Source organism: Xenopus laevis, chromosome 2L (genome assembly GCF_017654675.1).
Source record: "Xenopus laevis strain J_2021 chromosome 2L, Xenopus_laevis_v10.1, whole genome shotgun sequence".
Taxonomy (NCBI): Eukaryota; Metazoa; Chordata; class Amphibia; order Anura; family Pipidae; genus Xenopus; species Xenopus laevis.
The window spans coordinates 92,225,263-92,241,283 of record NC_054373.1 but is presented as its reverse complement, the minus strand read 5'-3'; the positions used below and the strand labels follow the sequence as shown (position 1 = coordinate 92,241,283).

General features: G+C 36.4%; 1 protein-coding gene across 2 annotated transcripts in view; it reads right to left on the bottom strand.

The window, feature by feature from the left end:
* Positions 1-16,021, bottom strand: part of LOC108708258 (uncharacterized protein C1orf94) — a 67,596-nt gene that overhangs the window by 17,335 nt on the left and 34,240 nt on the right. Inside the window, exon 5 of one of the 2 annotated variants that reach the window (XM_018246764.2) lies at positions 6,101-6,184. In XM_018246764.2, coding sequence (XP_018102253.2) covers positions 6,101-6,184 — 84 coding nt within the window. Of the gene's footprint in view, positions 1-6,100; positions 6,188-16,021 lie in introns of both variants that reach the window. The other variant, XM_018246763.2, reaches the window with a different exon arrangement.

Below are 16,021 nucleotides of genomic sequence, written 5' to 3'. Positions count from 1 at the left end.
TTTTAGATCCCTGCTAATGTATCACTAGCTGAATTGACAGACAACTCTATATTTTTTTTTTTTAGATCAATTTGAAACCAGTCAGTTTCAGTAACTCATCTTACTAACAAGAGGACTCCTACATTGCCTGCAATTAAGAAGTGGTGCATGTTGATTTGAGGGAAGTTGGCTTGCTGGCTACAACCACCACCCTAGAGCCCAAAGACATTCATTGCTTCTTTGGCTTCTAAGGTTTGTTGAAGGTAATTGATGATACTTTCTTCAGAGACAGCAACATTTTAACTCTGGTGGGAAAACTGAAAATAATTTTAAAGATACTTTATTATTTTTTTTCTATTGCTGCATATAACATCTGACTATATTATTTTGTGAATTCTCATTATGTAATCTTCCCATAGAAAAGCAAGTATTGTATTCATGTCCTTGAAATATTTAATGGCTTTAGGGTTAATCCCCAGAGCTGCCATGAATCTTCTCGTGTTCTCTCAAGAACTACTGATTTAGGAGCAGCTAAGCAAGATCCTAATGAACTTCCTAGGGACTTGCTGTGTTTTGTAACCTTTCTGAATGTAGGTTTGACATTTGTATTACAATTTGCAGAGAATGAAAAATGGTTGTGGTGCTAGTTTTACCATTATTAGTCTCACAGCTATATGGATGTATGACTAAACTTCTCCTACATATAGTAAATACGGATGTACAACTATAAACATACTACACAGCCACAATCAGGTCTGGGACGAGACAAGGTTGATTGAGGCTGATTAAGGGTAAGGAAAGAGATGTTCTTGTAAGGTATTAAGCTGCAACCCAGGAAGAGCTTACCTAGGAACACCACACCTTTAAAATTGAGAAATTAACAAAAATGAATCTACTTTATTTGTATTCGCTAAATACATTTAATGACTGCATTTGATGTGACCCTAAATAGGTAGTGTGCATGGGATGGTGGAATACAGTTCATTAAATTATTTAAACCAAATTTCTTTTATGATAGTGCTGCCATATTCCGCAGCACTTTATACATCATCCCCTGTTTCAGTGGTGCTTACTATCTAATGTTCCGATCACATTTAGTTAATGAACCCTCGATATTCAACTCTGTCGAAGTTAAATCCTTCGACTTTGAATATTGAAGTCGAAGGATTTAGCTCTATTCGTTCGATTGAACAATCGAAGGAATAATCGTTCGAATCGAACGTTTTGAAGGATTTTAATCCATCGATCGAACGAAATTCCTTCGATCAAAAAAAGCTTAGAAAGCCTATGGGGACCTAACATTGAGGTTCGGTAGGTTTTAGGTGGTGAACTAGGGGGTCAAAGTTTTTTTTAAAGAGACAGTACTTCGACTATGGAATGGCCGAATAGTCAAACGATTTTTAGTTTGATTCGTTCGATTCGAAGTTGTAGTCGAAGGTCAAAGTAGCCAAAAAAATCATTTGAAATTCGAAGTTTTTTTTTATTCTATTCCTTCACTCGAACTAAGTAAATGTGTCCCTTAAACTCTGTGGTCATTTTAAACTTGCATTCACCTTGCAAAAAGTGCCCTAATTGGAATTTAACCTAGAACCCCACCACATTGCCTGTGTTTGAAAAATCGACAGCATTGCCCATCAAAGACCTAACTGCATGCACCACAGAGTTTCTCTTTTTGGATGACTCTTTGATCTATGCATTTATTGGCAACATGCAGCCAGCAAACTCAAAGAGACCATGACAGTAAAGGGTTAAAAACTGATATATATATATATATATATATATATATATATATATATGTATACATCAGTACACCCTGCCACTGTAATACACAGGTCTAGTTAACCTGGTATACAGTTTGCTTACAAATAGATGTTAATGTGTATCTATCTATCTATCTATCTATCTATCTATCTATCTATATATATATATATATATATATATATATATATATATATATATATATATATATATATATATATATATATATATATATATATATATTCCCCAAAATCACAGCACTCACGACAATGCAGATATTCTTGCCTGGGTGCATGCCACCAGTACACATACGATCCTCCAATGAAGAAGCCGCACTCACAGGTCTTGTCCAAATGTATAAACCGTTTATTTAAGAAACGAATGTTTCGGCTGCATCTCAGCCTTTGTCAAAGTTACAAATTGCAATAGAAACCTCCCTTAAATACCAGGAAGATGGCGTGGGATCCCTGGTTCCCTCCCACTCTGACGTGTTCCCCCTAATCAAGCTAATGTGATACATCCTAACTGAATCTAAGCAGCTGTCACTCAATATCCCCAACTGATACATTTACACATCATATATTAGTTCTGCACAGCATATGTTAGGTCCACTCTAGACCCAGTGACTTTCAGTAATGTGTCAATTAATAACAAAATATCTCTCAATCAGTAAACCGGCAACATTGTGTCAATCACCAATAACCCACAGTGTAGTTACTTTTCATACCATATTAACAATGCTTCTGTTACAACGTGTTTCAAAGTGACAATTAAGAATATAAAATCCTTCTGTGAGCTTACCTCCACTCCAAGGGGCAAATTCACTAACCTGCAGAGTTGCGCTAGCGCAGGCTTCGCCACACTTCGCCAGGCGAAGTTTCGTTTGGTGATGTGGAGAGTCTTTGAAAGTATGTAGTTTTATTATCGCACTAGTGTGATAATAAAACTACATACTTTCAAAGAATCTCCAGATTTTCTTGTTATTATGTGATACTGTGATGGAGATGGCTACTCCATGTGTTTGTTGAAGAGTCTGACTAACAAAGTCAATTGGTGGATTACTGAGGAATAAATTCGAGTTTTCATAGTTTGGTGATGGTCTATTCTTGTTGTAGCCCCATAATACCCCAATGTGAAGCCAATACAGAATGGGCTTGCTAAAATGGGAGAGGAAGAACTTGATTGGCCTGCACACAGCCCTGACCTCAATCCAGCTAAACATCTATGGGATGAATTAGAATGCCGATCTGAGCCAGGCCTGATTCCAGCATTAGTGATGGCCGAATCTGTGCAGTGAAATGCGTTGAATTCAATGGGCGTCAAAATAATTTTGATGCGAGTGACAATTTTATGCGCGACTATTTAGTCCAAATGCATTAAAATCAATGGGCATACGAATAATTTTGACGCATAACAATTTTTATACAGATGTGGAATTTTCAACGGCGAATTGTCGCCGTTTCACGAATAAATTGGCTTTTGGAGAAATGAGGAAATTCTCTGCAAATTCTTGTCTGGCGAACTTACTCGCCCATTACTACCCAAAATCCATGCCCAACTTCTTACATAAAAAGTAAAGCACATTCCCATCTAACAACCTGCCAAAATCTAGTAGAAAGCCTTCCTAGAAGAATACAAAGTAAGGGTTGTTTTAGTAGCAAAGAGAGGACTAACTTGATTTTGTAATAGGATGTGCAACAGGTTCCCAAACTTTTGGCCAAATTGCATATGCGTGTGTGTGTATATATATATATATATATATATATATATATTATATATATATATATATATATACTGTATATAGTATATTGTTATAGTAGCATGATTGTCTATAATATGAAATATCACTGGTATCATCATTGACTGGAATAACTATATTAGCGTTAACAAATTCTGTTGGTTATTCCTTTCATCAATATTCCTGCCATACTTAAATGTGTATATCCTAACAAAAGTTACCTACTATTCACTCACACAACTAAACTTGAGTGGTCATTTTACCTTGAATATGTCAACTGACAGAAGCAATTTGTAGCAAGGTCTTAATGCCTTACCTTATTCAACAGATGGAGGCATCAACAATTTACTCAACTGTAAACATGCTAAGCTTGATTAATTAAAATCCGAATAATGAAGAAACAGGAAAATGAGCATGAATACTAAAAGACTAAAAGCAAAACAGCTAAATCATAATCTCTAAGGGCTGCCTAAGGAAGTCTTTTAATGACCTGTTCAGCTAATTTTCAATAGACTGTCAAATGTAATTAAATGTTTATATAGAATGAAAAAAGTAATGAGCCAAGTTCTGTTCCTACTGCTTGGAAAATAATAGTCCATCTGGTGAAGAAGGGGTCAACAGCCTTATCTTTTCAGACATTCAGGATCTAGAACTGCAGATCAGAAAGCATCACTAACGACTTAATGAGCCACACGTCAGAGTGTTGCTCTGTATTTCCACAAGTCTACGGTAAGCACAAATTAGCTGTTGACATTGTGAGGATGTTAGCACTCTAGGTCCATGGTGGAGGGGGGATGGGAGTTAATTGGATAACCTAGATTGTGAGCATGCGTAGCCGGACAAAAAAGAAAGCTGGATGCTCTTTTCATTATAGATAACTTTGGTCAGAGATCAGAACTGCAGCAACCGCATTTCTGACTAATAAAGGACTCAGTTCTCATAAAATTCCTATATATTTTTTTCAGTCCTAGAAATCTTACAACACCATATGCTGCTTATTCTATATGTCAATGTTCCAAGGATGGAAAATGTCACATATTTAGAAGATTGGGATAGATGTCCTGGCTTTACTGTCAAAAATAATTTATATATGTGTGATGAGACAATATAAAAAGACATCTAATTAAAAAAGACAAATATATGCTTATATTACTTAACCAATAAGGTCTTAAAAAAATCATTATGCATGAAAGGATTAAACAGATGACATTTTAGGCAGAAATAAAATGTAACTAATGGCTTCTAACCCACTAGCTACAGTAGAAGTAGGGGGTCAAAGTTTTTTTTTAAGAGACAGTACTTCGACTATAGAATGGTCGAATAGTCGAACGATTTTTAGTTCGAATCGTTCAATTCGAAGTCGAAGTCGTAGTCGAAGGTCGAAGTAGCCGATTCGATGGTCGAAGTAGCCAAAAAAACACTTCAAAATTTGAAGTATTTTTCATTCTATTCCTTCACTCGAGCTAAGTAAATGTGCCCCTAAGTATTGATTTGAGGATTAAATCTACCCAAATGAGTGTGGCAGTTTTCTGAAAATATTGCACATATATATACTAGAGGTCAAAAAGTGAGACCCGGAAAAACTGTTCTCAGTGCATGGCAAAATTATGTATATGGGTCCACAGATATATACTTGGTCCAGAATGATTGGAGAGTAGCTAAACATTACAGTAAACAACAAATTAAATAATCTACAGTAAACCTAGTGATAACAGCTGAGAAGCTTTAAAAGTAAGGTTGAAAAGAAAATTTGTCTGGACCAATATATATATACAGTATATATATATATATATCTATATATATATATATATATATATATATATAATACACAAAAGCCATGAATATCCTGTAAATTATATCCTTATAAATGGTGAGTTCTGATGTCATCAGTTATAAACGGTGAGTTCTGATGTCATTTCAGTCACATGACTCATTGAAATTTGTGTATTATAATAAATAAAGTACCCCCAGTTGCAAAATATGAGGATATTAGAAGTTACCTTGGAGTTCCATGACCTGTATAAAAACACTCGGCCTTCGGCCTCGTGTTTTTATATGGTCATGAAACTCCTCTGTAACTTATAATATCCTTATATTTTACAAGAGGGGGTACTTATTCACTATATATATATATATATATATATATATATATATATATATATATATATATATATATATATATATATATATATATATATATATACACATTAATAGATGTATAGATATATAGATATATAGATATATAGATATATATAGATATATATATATATATATATATATATGCCATGAACAAGGAATCAATAAGAAATATGTATTCCTACCAAGTGCTTCCTACTACAGTATTTTCAGCTGAATGCCCAGATCAGCAAGAGACCCATGAATGATAAGCTGATTGCTTATACTAAATTTACACTGCCCTACCTGTGCAGGGTGCTTAAAAATAATGCATGCTCCATGGTACATATTCTGCACTTGACAATGAGAGGATATATCTTAAGAGTACCATGCCTATATCATTTTTTTTTTAAAAAAAAACACAATTTTGATATTTTTTGCTCAAGATATAGACAAAACACCTCCATTTTTTAACAAAACAATTTAATTTACTGGTTTGTTTTTACTAACCATTCCGATGTATCCTCCCACATGTGCCTGAAGAACTGGCGAGAAGGGCGGCATCCAGAATCTCTGCTGATTGTGAAATGAACTCTGCTAAACAAACAAACAAACAAACAGACAAAAAAAAATATATATATATAGATATATGGAAAGTATAAAAGGGCACTTATTCATTTAAATGAAAGTTGTATTAACACATAACAAACTAAGAATATGTATTGGATGTTAGATGGATTAGATGTAAATGTTAAAGAAATTAGTTTTGGACCTTGCAGATGGCCAGTCCAATTTACCAACACAAAACCAACTTGTAACTTACTGTAGAGGCATTTTATCAAAATGTGAGTTTAGAGCTTAATAAATACAAACACACACAATCTATTTATCCCTATGGGATTTTTAGAACTGTATTTACCAAATGGTGAGTTCTAACTTTCACCCATTGATAAATACGCTTCTAAAAATCCCATAAGAATGAATAGAATGTGGGCAAGCTTTTATTTATTATGCTCTAAACTCACATCTGCCCAAGATATTCTGTTTGTAGGTATCACTGCTGACTCCTGCGTTATGTTTTCAACCTGCATCTACACCCCATCCACTGGAAACAAGGCTGAATTATAGATTCAAAAAACCCCCTCTGTGATCAAATGCCTCCACACCCTCCAAATTAGGACATAAGGAATCAGCAAGTACCCCCCATTGCCCATGCTGTGGATGTGTTAACGTTCTGAGTTCCTCCAGATATTTATACATATCCCCTCCAAAGCACAGGCACAGGCTAGATGTTCACCACCCTGGCTAGCCAAAGACTAAGGGCCCTTTGTGATCATATTTTTTTTTAAAATACATCATGTTCTGAACGACTGCACTGTGTTGGTTTGTAAGTAAACTGTGATGATTTTCACTCAGGTCTTTCTTACTGCCTCTTTATTACTTTTGCTATTATATAAACCCAGGCAGCACTGTAGATGCAGTAGTGATTATATCTGCAAGAAAATAATTAAGTAAAGTTGCAGACAGAGTGGTATCATGATTTATAAGAATGCTATATATTCCATATGCCTTATTGCATAATATTGCTTGTTTACTTTTACATTACTTTTTCTGACTATTATAAACCTTGATCAAGTACATTCTATTGACACCCTTGCCTATAATAAATAATAAAAAAAACTATAAAAATATAAAACTATAAAAAAAGAAACAATGAAGACCAATTGAAAAGTTGCTTAGAATTAGTCATTCTATAACATACAAAATGTTAACTTACAGGAGAACCACCCCTTCAATGGAAATCCTGTTACGTGATGTCACATGTCCCCTTGGGATACCTGGCTGAGTGATACATACCACATTCTCCTTTCTCAGTAACTGGTACCACCCACACTTTAGTACTGAATAAACTGGAGGTCCACACCACACTTCATTCGAATTCATGGACAGGATTATTGTCAGCCACCAGTACTGTTCACTATGAACACCCCAAGCCACTGGGTCCCAACCTTCTGCCTACCTCCCTGCACTTTCTTTCCTGGCAGGGACGTTGCTCCTTGTTGAAACGAGTGGTTGGCCATGTGTTTGAGGCACACTAGACCTTACATATCCTAATCACTTTTACTCTGGTTTCCTAACTGGGCAAGTACTGCTGGGACACTGGTGCTTCTCATCCTCCTTGTTAAAGCCTCAGCTGCTCATCTCTCTACCCTTCATCTCTCTAACCAATTTACCCTAGTACTAACTCACCTAACTACTCCTGTAGGTTATCTCTCTGAGGTGGCCTACCTCAGTCTCCCTGGCATCAAGTACTATCCCCTTCTCATTGGCCAAATAAATAAGAGGTGACTCACTAAACTCTCCCTTTTATAGCTTTCCTGGGTAATCCCCCTTCTCAACCAGAAATCACAGTAATTTTACAAAATACGTTTCTTTTTACCATCACCTGTCACTGCTGGTGAAAAGCATGTGTGAAAAATATACCACATGTGCCAAAGTCGAAAGCTATTTTCAAATGTGAACATTTCTCTATTGGTGTATTTCAGCTGGCAGAGATATGCCAGAAACTGTCTTTGCTCCTCCTCATGGAGAGTAATGGAAAGCAACTGTCACTGCTGGCATGTACACCTGAGGGGAAAGGTGTATTTGAGCATTATTGGATGAAACCTGCCTGTTCTTGCAGTGAAAAATAATTTCCATTATAATCAGTAGGGTGGCATGGGCTTTCTGGGAGGTTTTCTGCCAGTGGAGGAACTGCCTGGTTTATTATTAGCCTAAATAACCAAGAAAATACATCAGTTCCTTGAAGTGCTAACGCTCCAGTAGGACAGAAATGCAGTGTGGGAAGAACTTGTAAAGGTTGTTGCCTTATTCAGTTTGTTGGATTAATGCTCATTTCAAATTGTAAAACAATAACCATGAAAACTAGCTTAAATCAACAACATAAAAATATCAAGAACTGTATATACTGGGTAATAAGTGCACTGCAAGGTCAGTGTAAGATTGCAAGTACTTAGAAGCATATAGAGGGAAAATGCTAGCATATTTGGATCTGCCCATCTTTGGGGGGGATAAAAATGGAGGGGTTACCATAGTTACAGGGTAAGAAGGAGTTAGTCAGATTGCAAGGAAAAAAACGGGATGTGCTTGAGACTAATAGCAATGCATAAACACACCTGCGGGGGAATGTAATAAAAGTCGCAAAGAGAAAAACAATTCGCACTAATAAGAATAAAAATCCACATCTCGTAGTGTAAATATTGTTCCTTAAACTGTTATTGCATTGCGAATTTAAATTGTGCATTGCGAATTTTAATTGTTCACTCTTAAAAAGTGCTTGAAACTGTCGTAATCTTTTGGAGCAAACATAACGACTTTTTCAGTAAGAAGTTTTATTACATTTTCTGCGCATAGGCGCAAACTATAAAATTCGCAAACGGTCTTCCACTATCTTAAGTGGTCACCAAACCGTTTCCAGGTTCGCAAAAAGCTATGTTAAATTCGCACAAAGCTAAATTTGTTCACACAAAGGCATAACTTTTCGCATTGCAAATCGTTTTTCTGTTGCCGACTTTTATTACATTCCCCCGATAGTCTTTAATGTCTCTATTTATTGCAGCAGAAAAAGTGGCTTGTGCAAGAGCAGTTCATCTTAGCAAGTAAAAATGACAGCAAATCAGGAAACAGAATGTGACAGATAAAAACTGTCAGAGTTAAACTGCAGTGCCCTTTCTCAACCCACTGGTACATTTTAGTCTACTCCGTTATTGCCATTTTAGTACTTCAGGAATAGCAATCATTGATTTTTTTTTTTTTTTTTTTTAATGTTTTTTCCCATCTGACTGACTACTCTAAGCATCTGCATTTTCACTATGAAGTTCTGTTTCTTGACTTTATTTTCTAATTTTGGGTTAGACAGCACTCCTATCCAATAAAGTAAGTGACAATGAAACCATGATCATAAAAGAGGTAAGTGCTTTCATTGTACTGAAAAGAAGGGCATCTTTTGTCTTGGTAAAATTACACCACAAATAAAAAGTTTGCCAACCACTATTTATAACTTTACTTTAAACACTTTTTGAATTTTCAATTATTTTCTATTTTTCTGTATCTTTCTGTACTCCACCTTTCCCTCTCCCTATCTACTATCCTATTTCCTCAAACTTTCTTTCTGCTCACCTCATCCTTATCTTCTCTTTGGGTCTCCCTAGACTCTGGACCACTAATGGGATATCTCTTTGATTAAAACATTCATGTAGATCTCACAAATTGTAACTTGATTTAAAGGATGGGGGAGACTTACATGTGTTTTAATCAGATTAAATTTCCAAATGTAGCATCTAGGTGCATCTATTTTATACTTGTTTATTACATGTTGATGTCCTCATTTGTATTCTAATGCACACTGATTTTCCAGCAGTTCCATTGCCAGGCAAGCAATATACAGCTCAGACAAAGTTTATACCTGTTTGTTTGATTAATATCTACCCAATTTTCAGCCAGATATTGGTTGGGGAGGTCAATAAGCTGCTAACTCTGCCTTAAGGACCAAGTCATCAGCTTTGTCCACTTTGCCCAGCATGTCCATGTACTAGAGTTGTTATATAGCACCGGTGGGTTCTATCATTATATATTAGTATAAAAACAATTCTCTACTATGTGTGTCTACATAGGCAAGATGGGGCCAAAAAGGTATTTTGCCCCTTTGGTAATACATATACGGGGGGATTTAATAAAAGTCGGTATTGGGAAAAACTCTTCGCAATGCGAAAAGTTATGCCTTTGTGCAAACAATAACAGTTTAAGGAACAATATTACATTGCGAGATGTGGATTTTTATTCTTATTGGTGCAAATTGTTTTTCTCTTTGCAACTTTAATTACATTACCCCCATATACTGTAGAACTTTTTGGGTTCATTTGAATTCTTTTAAAATTATTTTTGGAATCCCCTTCCATACAAATATGATACCAAATAGATCTACAAATATTTTACGTGCAAAAATAAACTTTAGCAACTACATGCTGCGGAAAAAAAATTGGCAAATTTTCATGGTCCAGTAAATTTCTCCCAATCTCAATATTTCTCCTCAGATCCACATCTATAAAGCAGACAGTCACTATTGTGAAGGGCCCTCTCTATTGATCGGACGCCAATAATAATAATCAGAAATTCTCTGTGAGTTTAGCTTCTGTAAATATGCACACTGGCTCCAGGCTCCCAATCAGCAGGAGCTCAAAATCTATGTGCATTGATTTTATATTAAAATCTACAGGCACTTCAGCAGAGTAACATGTGTGTTATTGATACGAAAATCCATACACAGTTGATTCTTCTTATATTTTGACTAACTGAACTTTTCCTTTTTTTTTTCCCCTCAAGCGTATTTAAACATTAAGAAATAAAAACATGTTTTAAAGTTGAAGGCTTGCAGTATGCATAAAGAAAATCTGAAGCAGAGTGTACTTATCCAGGGAGCAAACCTGTAAACATTCTATGGTCCAAGTGAATAGGCATGTCCTCCCTTATTATTTTGCTACAGTCTACTGTAACTTTCCCCACCTCCTGCATCTGCAGCAATATAAATGTTGATGTGGTGAGACAACAGTGGTAAAGCAGTGGTCTGTATAATCACATAGCATAATTTATAATCAACCAAACCATCCAGCTGCCTGTTCAAATTACTGTGGATGTTTCAGCATACTTTGTCATGTTGTACATCAAAGGTTTTTCAGGTTTTTCGGGGGAGGATAGATCCTTTTCACTGAAACCAAGGTTCAACAGACACTGATTACACTGAATGCTACTATGCAGTAAGACTTTTTATACTATGGCCGAAAGGCAAACAAGTTAGGGACCGCCATGTGGGGTTTACCTTGACGTGGTATGGTGGCTTTTCAACTTTATGATCATAACTTTGTAACTAAAAACCCCTGTTTTGTAAACTTACTTTTGAGACAGGGGCCCAGGGAATGTGCATTAAAACTAGCACTTCCTTTATACTTAAATATACTATTACTTAGCCTTTAGAGTGCTTCCACACCCCTATTTTAATACATGGTTTTTCAAATTACTCTAGACCAATAAAAGACAAGTGCTAATTGGTTGCTGTAGGTTACAGAAGGAGGGCACTTTTTTTAATTTTCATAATATAAAAGCATATACAGGTATGCAACCCTTTATCCAAGATACTGGAGACCTGGGGATTTACATATTAAAGCCACTAGAAAATCTTTTAAGCATTAAATAAACCCAATAGACTGGTTTTGCTTCCAATAAGGATTAATTACATCTTATGATGAAGTACAAGGTACTGCTTTATTATTAAAGAGAAAAAATGAAATGATTTTTAAAAATTTTTTTTTTTGGATAAAATGGCATGTATGGGAAACAGCCTTTACGTAATTTGGAGCTTTCTGGATAATGGGTTTCCGGATAACGGATCCCATACCAGTATTATGAGTTTTTCTCATTAAATTGAATCTGTCCCACAATGAGAAAAGAGTTGATGCAATAGATCCAAATCCCTCTACTGTTACACCAGGGGATATCAGCATATGGGGTTATATAATAAAAGGTTAATTTAGGGTCAAATGTTAATAGAAACCGACAGGTTGCATTTACCGGTCATCTGTTTAAAGGAACAGTTTAGTGTACAAATAAAACTGAGTAAATAGATAGGCTTTGCAAAATAAAAGATGTTTCTAATATAGTTAGTTAGCCAAAAATGTAATCTATAAAGGCTGGAGTGACTTTATGTCTAACCTAATAGCCAGGACACAACTTCCTGTTTTGCAGCTCTCTAACTCAGAGTGTTAGTCAGCGACTTGAAGGGGGGCCACGTGGGACATAACTGTTCAGTGAGTTTGCAATTGATCCTCAGCATTCAGCTCAGATTAAAAAGCAACAGTTATGACCCATGTGCCTTCCCCTCAAGTCACTGATTGGTCATCACTGCCTGGTAACCAATTAGTGGAAACCAAGTGAGTTGTGTTCTGTTCTGTTAGACATCTATTCACTCCAGCCTTTATACATTACATTTTTTTTTGGCTAACTTAGTATATTAGAAACATTTTTTATTTTGCACATACTATCTATTTACCCAGTTTTTTTAACCTGAACTATTCCTTTAAAAGCAACATTTTATTGGCCGTTTAGTGCCTTTTATTATATATTGAGAATAGACTGTTGATTTATTTTCCAATAACAATTTTTGCAAAACATTCTGCTGTTAAGTCGATCTACATAGCCCAAAGTCAGTCAACTCATGTAAAGATGTAAAGAGACTATTATTTGAATCTACTTACAAAATCCCAAAAGCAGATTGAAAGGATGCAGGGGAACTGATATTTTCTTCATTTGCGGATACATTTGGACAGTAACGGAACTAGGTGGGGATGGGCCCTGGTGCAGGCCGTACAGCCGGGCCCCCCCCCCTCGTCCGTGCGCATTTACTTTGCGGCTGCAGCAGACTCCAGCCGGCTGCAGCGCACGTGATCTGCCGGGGGGCCCTGCGGGGGTACTGGCCCTGGCCCAGTTGCACCCCCTGCTCCACTGGTAGTTATGCCACTGCATTTGGAACTTAAAATGTATGAAATATTTATGAATGAAATGGTATGTTTGATTATTAGGCAACAGAAGAATTCTGCAATGAAGTGCCTGCAAGTAGGGGCAAGAGGTTGTTTAAAATAAATTTGGGTGACGCAGACTAATAATGTGAAGCAAAATATGTTAATAATAGCTTGGCTTCATTCCAGTGACTGTGAGGGACAAAGGTTACTTATAGTTTGTATCAGTAAGTCATTACTGCTGACAATCATTGCTGAATCAGATAGGGAAAAAGAAGAATAATGTGACTGTCATAGTAAATGTTATTAATTAGCGTGAGAGGGATTTAGCATTCTGTGCAGTAAAGAGGCCTGCTAGCATAGTGTGGGCACAGGCGGTAATTTGGGGATAATTAACAAGCAAGTATTCAAGATGTGGATAACTTGTGATACCTGCAATCACTTTTCATACACAGACCGATGATGCGTACTAAAAGTGACAGATGGAAGTGGATAGGCGCAAGCATACAATATTTCTGATGACTGTAGCACAAAGCAATGTCTAAAAAGTGTTTTCTTTTATCATTGCTATTTTATGGCAGAGCCTGCGTTGCTCTGCTCCTGTTCAATTCTTAATAAATATCTTGAGGGAAAAGAAGGGCTATTCGTTTTTGCCTGCAAATTTTGTCTTAAGAAGAAAAAAAATCACCATTCTTAGTAGAAAGGCAACCTTTTATTGCAAATGTTACAGGGCTAAAATATACTGGAGCTGCATGTAGTTTAGTGATTAAAATAGGCTGTAGTGTTGTTTGGGCCTCTTCCCACACAACCGTTATAGGTGCTAAATAATAAAATCATATATTGATCTAAGGTATATATACAGATATATGCAGACTTTCTTTATGCACCTTTATCACACAACTCAACATGTATTTCAAAGGGAATGGTTTTCACTTGCTAAATACTGCTGCTCCATATGTAAACGTTGATGTAAGAATAGGAATTACAATATTCTGGGGAGTTATGTAGCCATTAGATCCTAAGCCCAAATACTGTAGTTATCATTTGGTACCCTGGCAGGCCAGTCTAAACCTGGAACAAGAAGACCACATCAAATGCAAGAAAGCTGGGGCTACAACATGAGAAAACATCATGTGTCCAACGAATGTCCCTCGAAAGATAGATTCTTCTTTTCTAAACGACTAAAATTCCTAGTGGTTAAAATGAATTGATAGAGGTTAGTCCCGGTTCCTAGTGATTACTGAACAGCCTACATCTGTCTGTGGTAGCCTGGAACAACATCAGGAGGAGTGCATTTCCAAATCCCCAAAGTGGTTACAAAATCTATTAATGAACACTTTCTTTTGCAAAGGACATTTTCTTTCCAAAGGCAATGACACAGACAGCATGTGCCCTCTCTGCTGTATCTTAACCCAGCCCTGTCTAGTCGGTTGCTTTATTCATAAACAACATTTTTCAAAAATGTCTCTATAAGTACAGAGATGCAAGAAAGACTGGGTTTTCAGCCATGAGGTTTTGCAGACTGAGAAGGGAGGGTGTGCTAGACCAGTAATACTGCGCTCATTTATCCAGTTGCAATTAAGGCAGTAAAATCAATCTGGCTGTGGTATGTTTGGGAGTCTGTCTGTTCAAAGCATTATCATCTGAAAATAAAAAACATAGAGCACAGAGTTTACCAACCCTTTTCTCCTTAGATACATCTCAGTTCTATCCCATTCTTCTCTCAATAAGATATCCCATCTGTCATTAAAACAGATAGCAATAGATAAACAGATTAGTGGAGGCCACTACATGCAGAAACTGCGTGAATAGTTATATTCTATCATGGATATAGAACTATGTGGGGTTTCTTACTATATCTGAACCTTGGAAGGAGTTAAACAGAGTTTTTGTAATTAGAGATATGTGGAATTTCTTGTAATTTGTCTGTATATTTGTGACTTTTGCTTCTGCCTTTGTCTTGCAGATAGGATAGAAGGACTCATAAAAATGCAATACACAATGTGCTTGCGCTTACATATGTAGGGGACTGATAAATGGTGTCCTCGTTTATATTGCATTCCCCTAAAGTTTGGCCACAGAAGCATACCTCCCAACTGTCCCATTTTTCGCGGGACAGTCACGATTTTGACAGCCCGGCCCGCTGTACCGGATTGTGATCTTTGATCTTCTGCACGGATGCCAGAAAAAGATTTGGGGTAAATTTATCAAAGAGTGAAGTTCCGCCACTAGAGTGAAATTCCGCAGCTCACCATTCATTTCTATGGGATTTTGAAAGGCATATTTATCAATGGGTGAAAGTGAAAGTTCACCCTTTAAAAATCCCATAGAAATGAATGGAAAGTGGCGGAATTTCACTCTAGTGGCAGAACTTCACTATTAACTTCACTCTTTGATGAATATACCCCAAAGTTTCTAAAGCTTAATTAAACAAGAGGCTTTTTTGGCAAAGAGCCCACAATACTCAGAACCTGCACTTAAAAACATTTTAAGATACGAAAAGATACAATTGTAACAATTTAAGAGAAGCAGGTTTCTTGGGAGAACTGAGATTTACAGCTTTAGCAAAACTGTAATAACACATAAAATATGACCCTAAAACTCCCAGAAATGTGGTTTCATAGCCTACAAAATTTTGTAAAACCGAAATGGTATTAAGGGGGTGTGGCCACAAAATGGGCATGTCAAAAATGTTGCCGCGCTAAGGGCAGGAGTACTTTTTTCCCTCTTTCTGATTTTAAAATGTTGGGAGGTATGCAGAAGAGCCCCTTAGTTTTGAAGCATGACCCTAGCTTTCCTTAGTTTTCCACTAGACGGCAGTGTGTAATAATATAGAAGCTCAGCACAAATGTTCAGGGTCCAT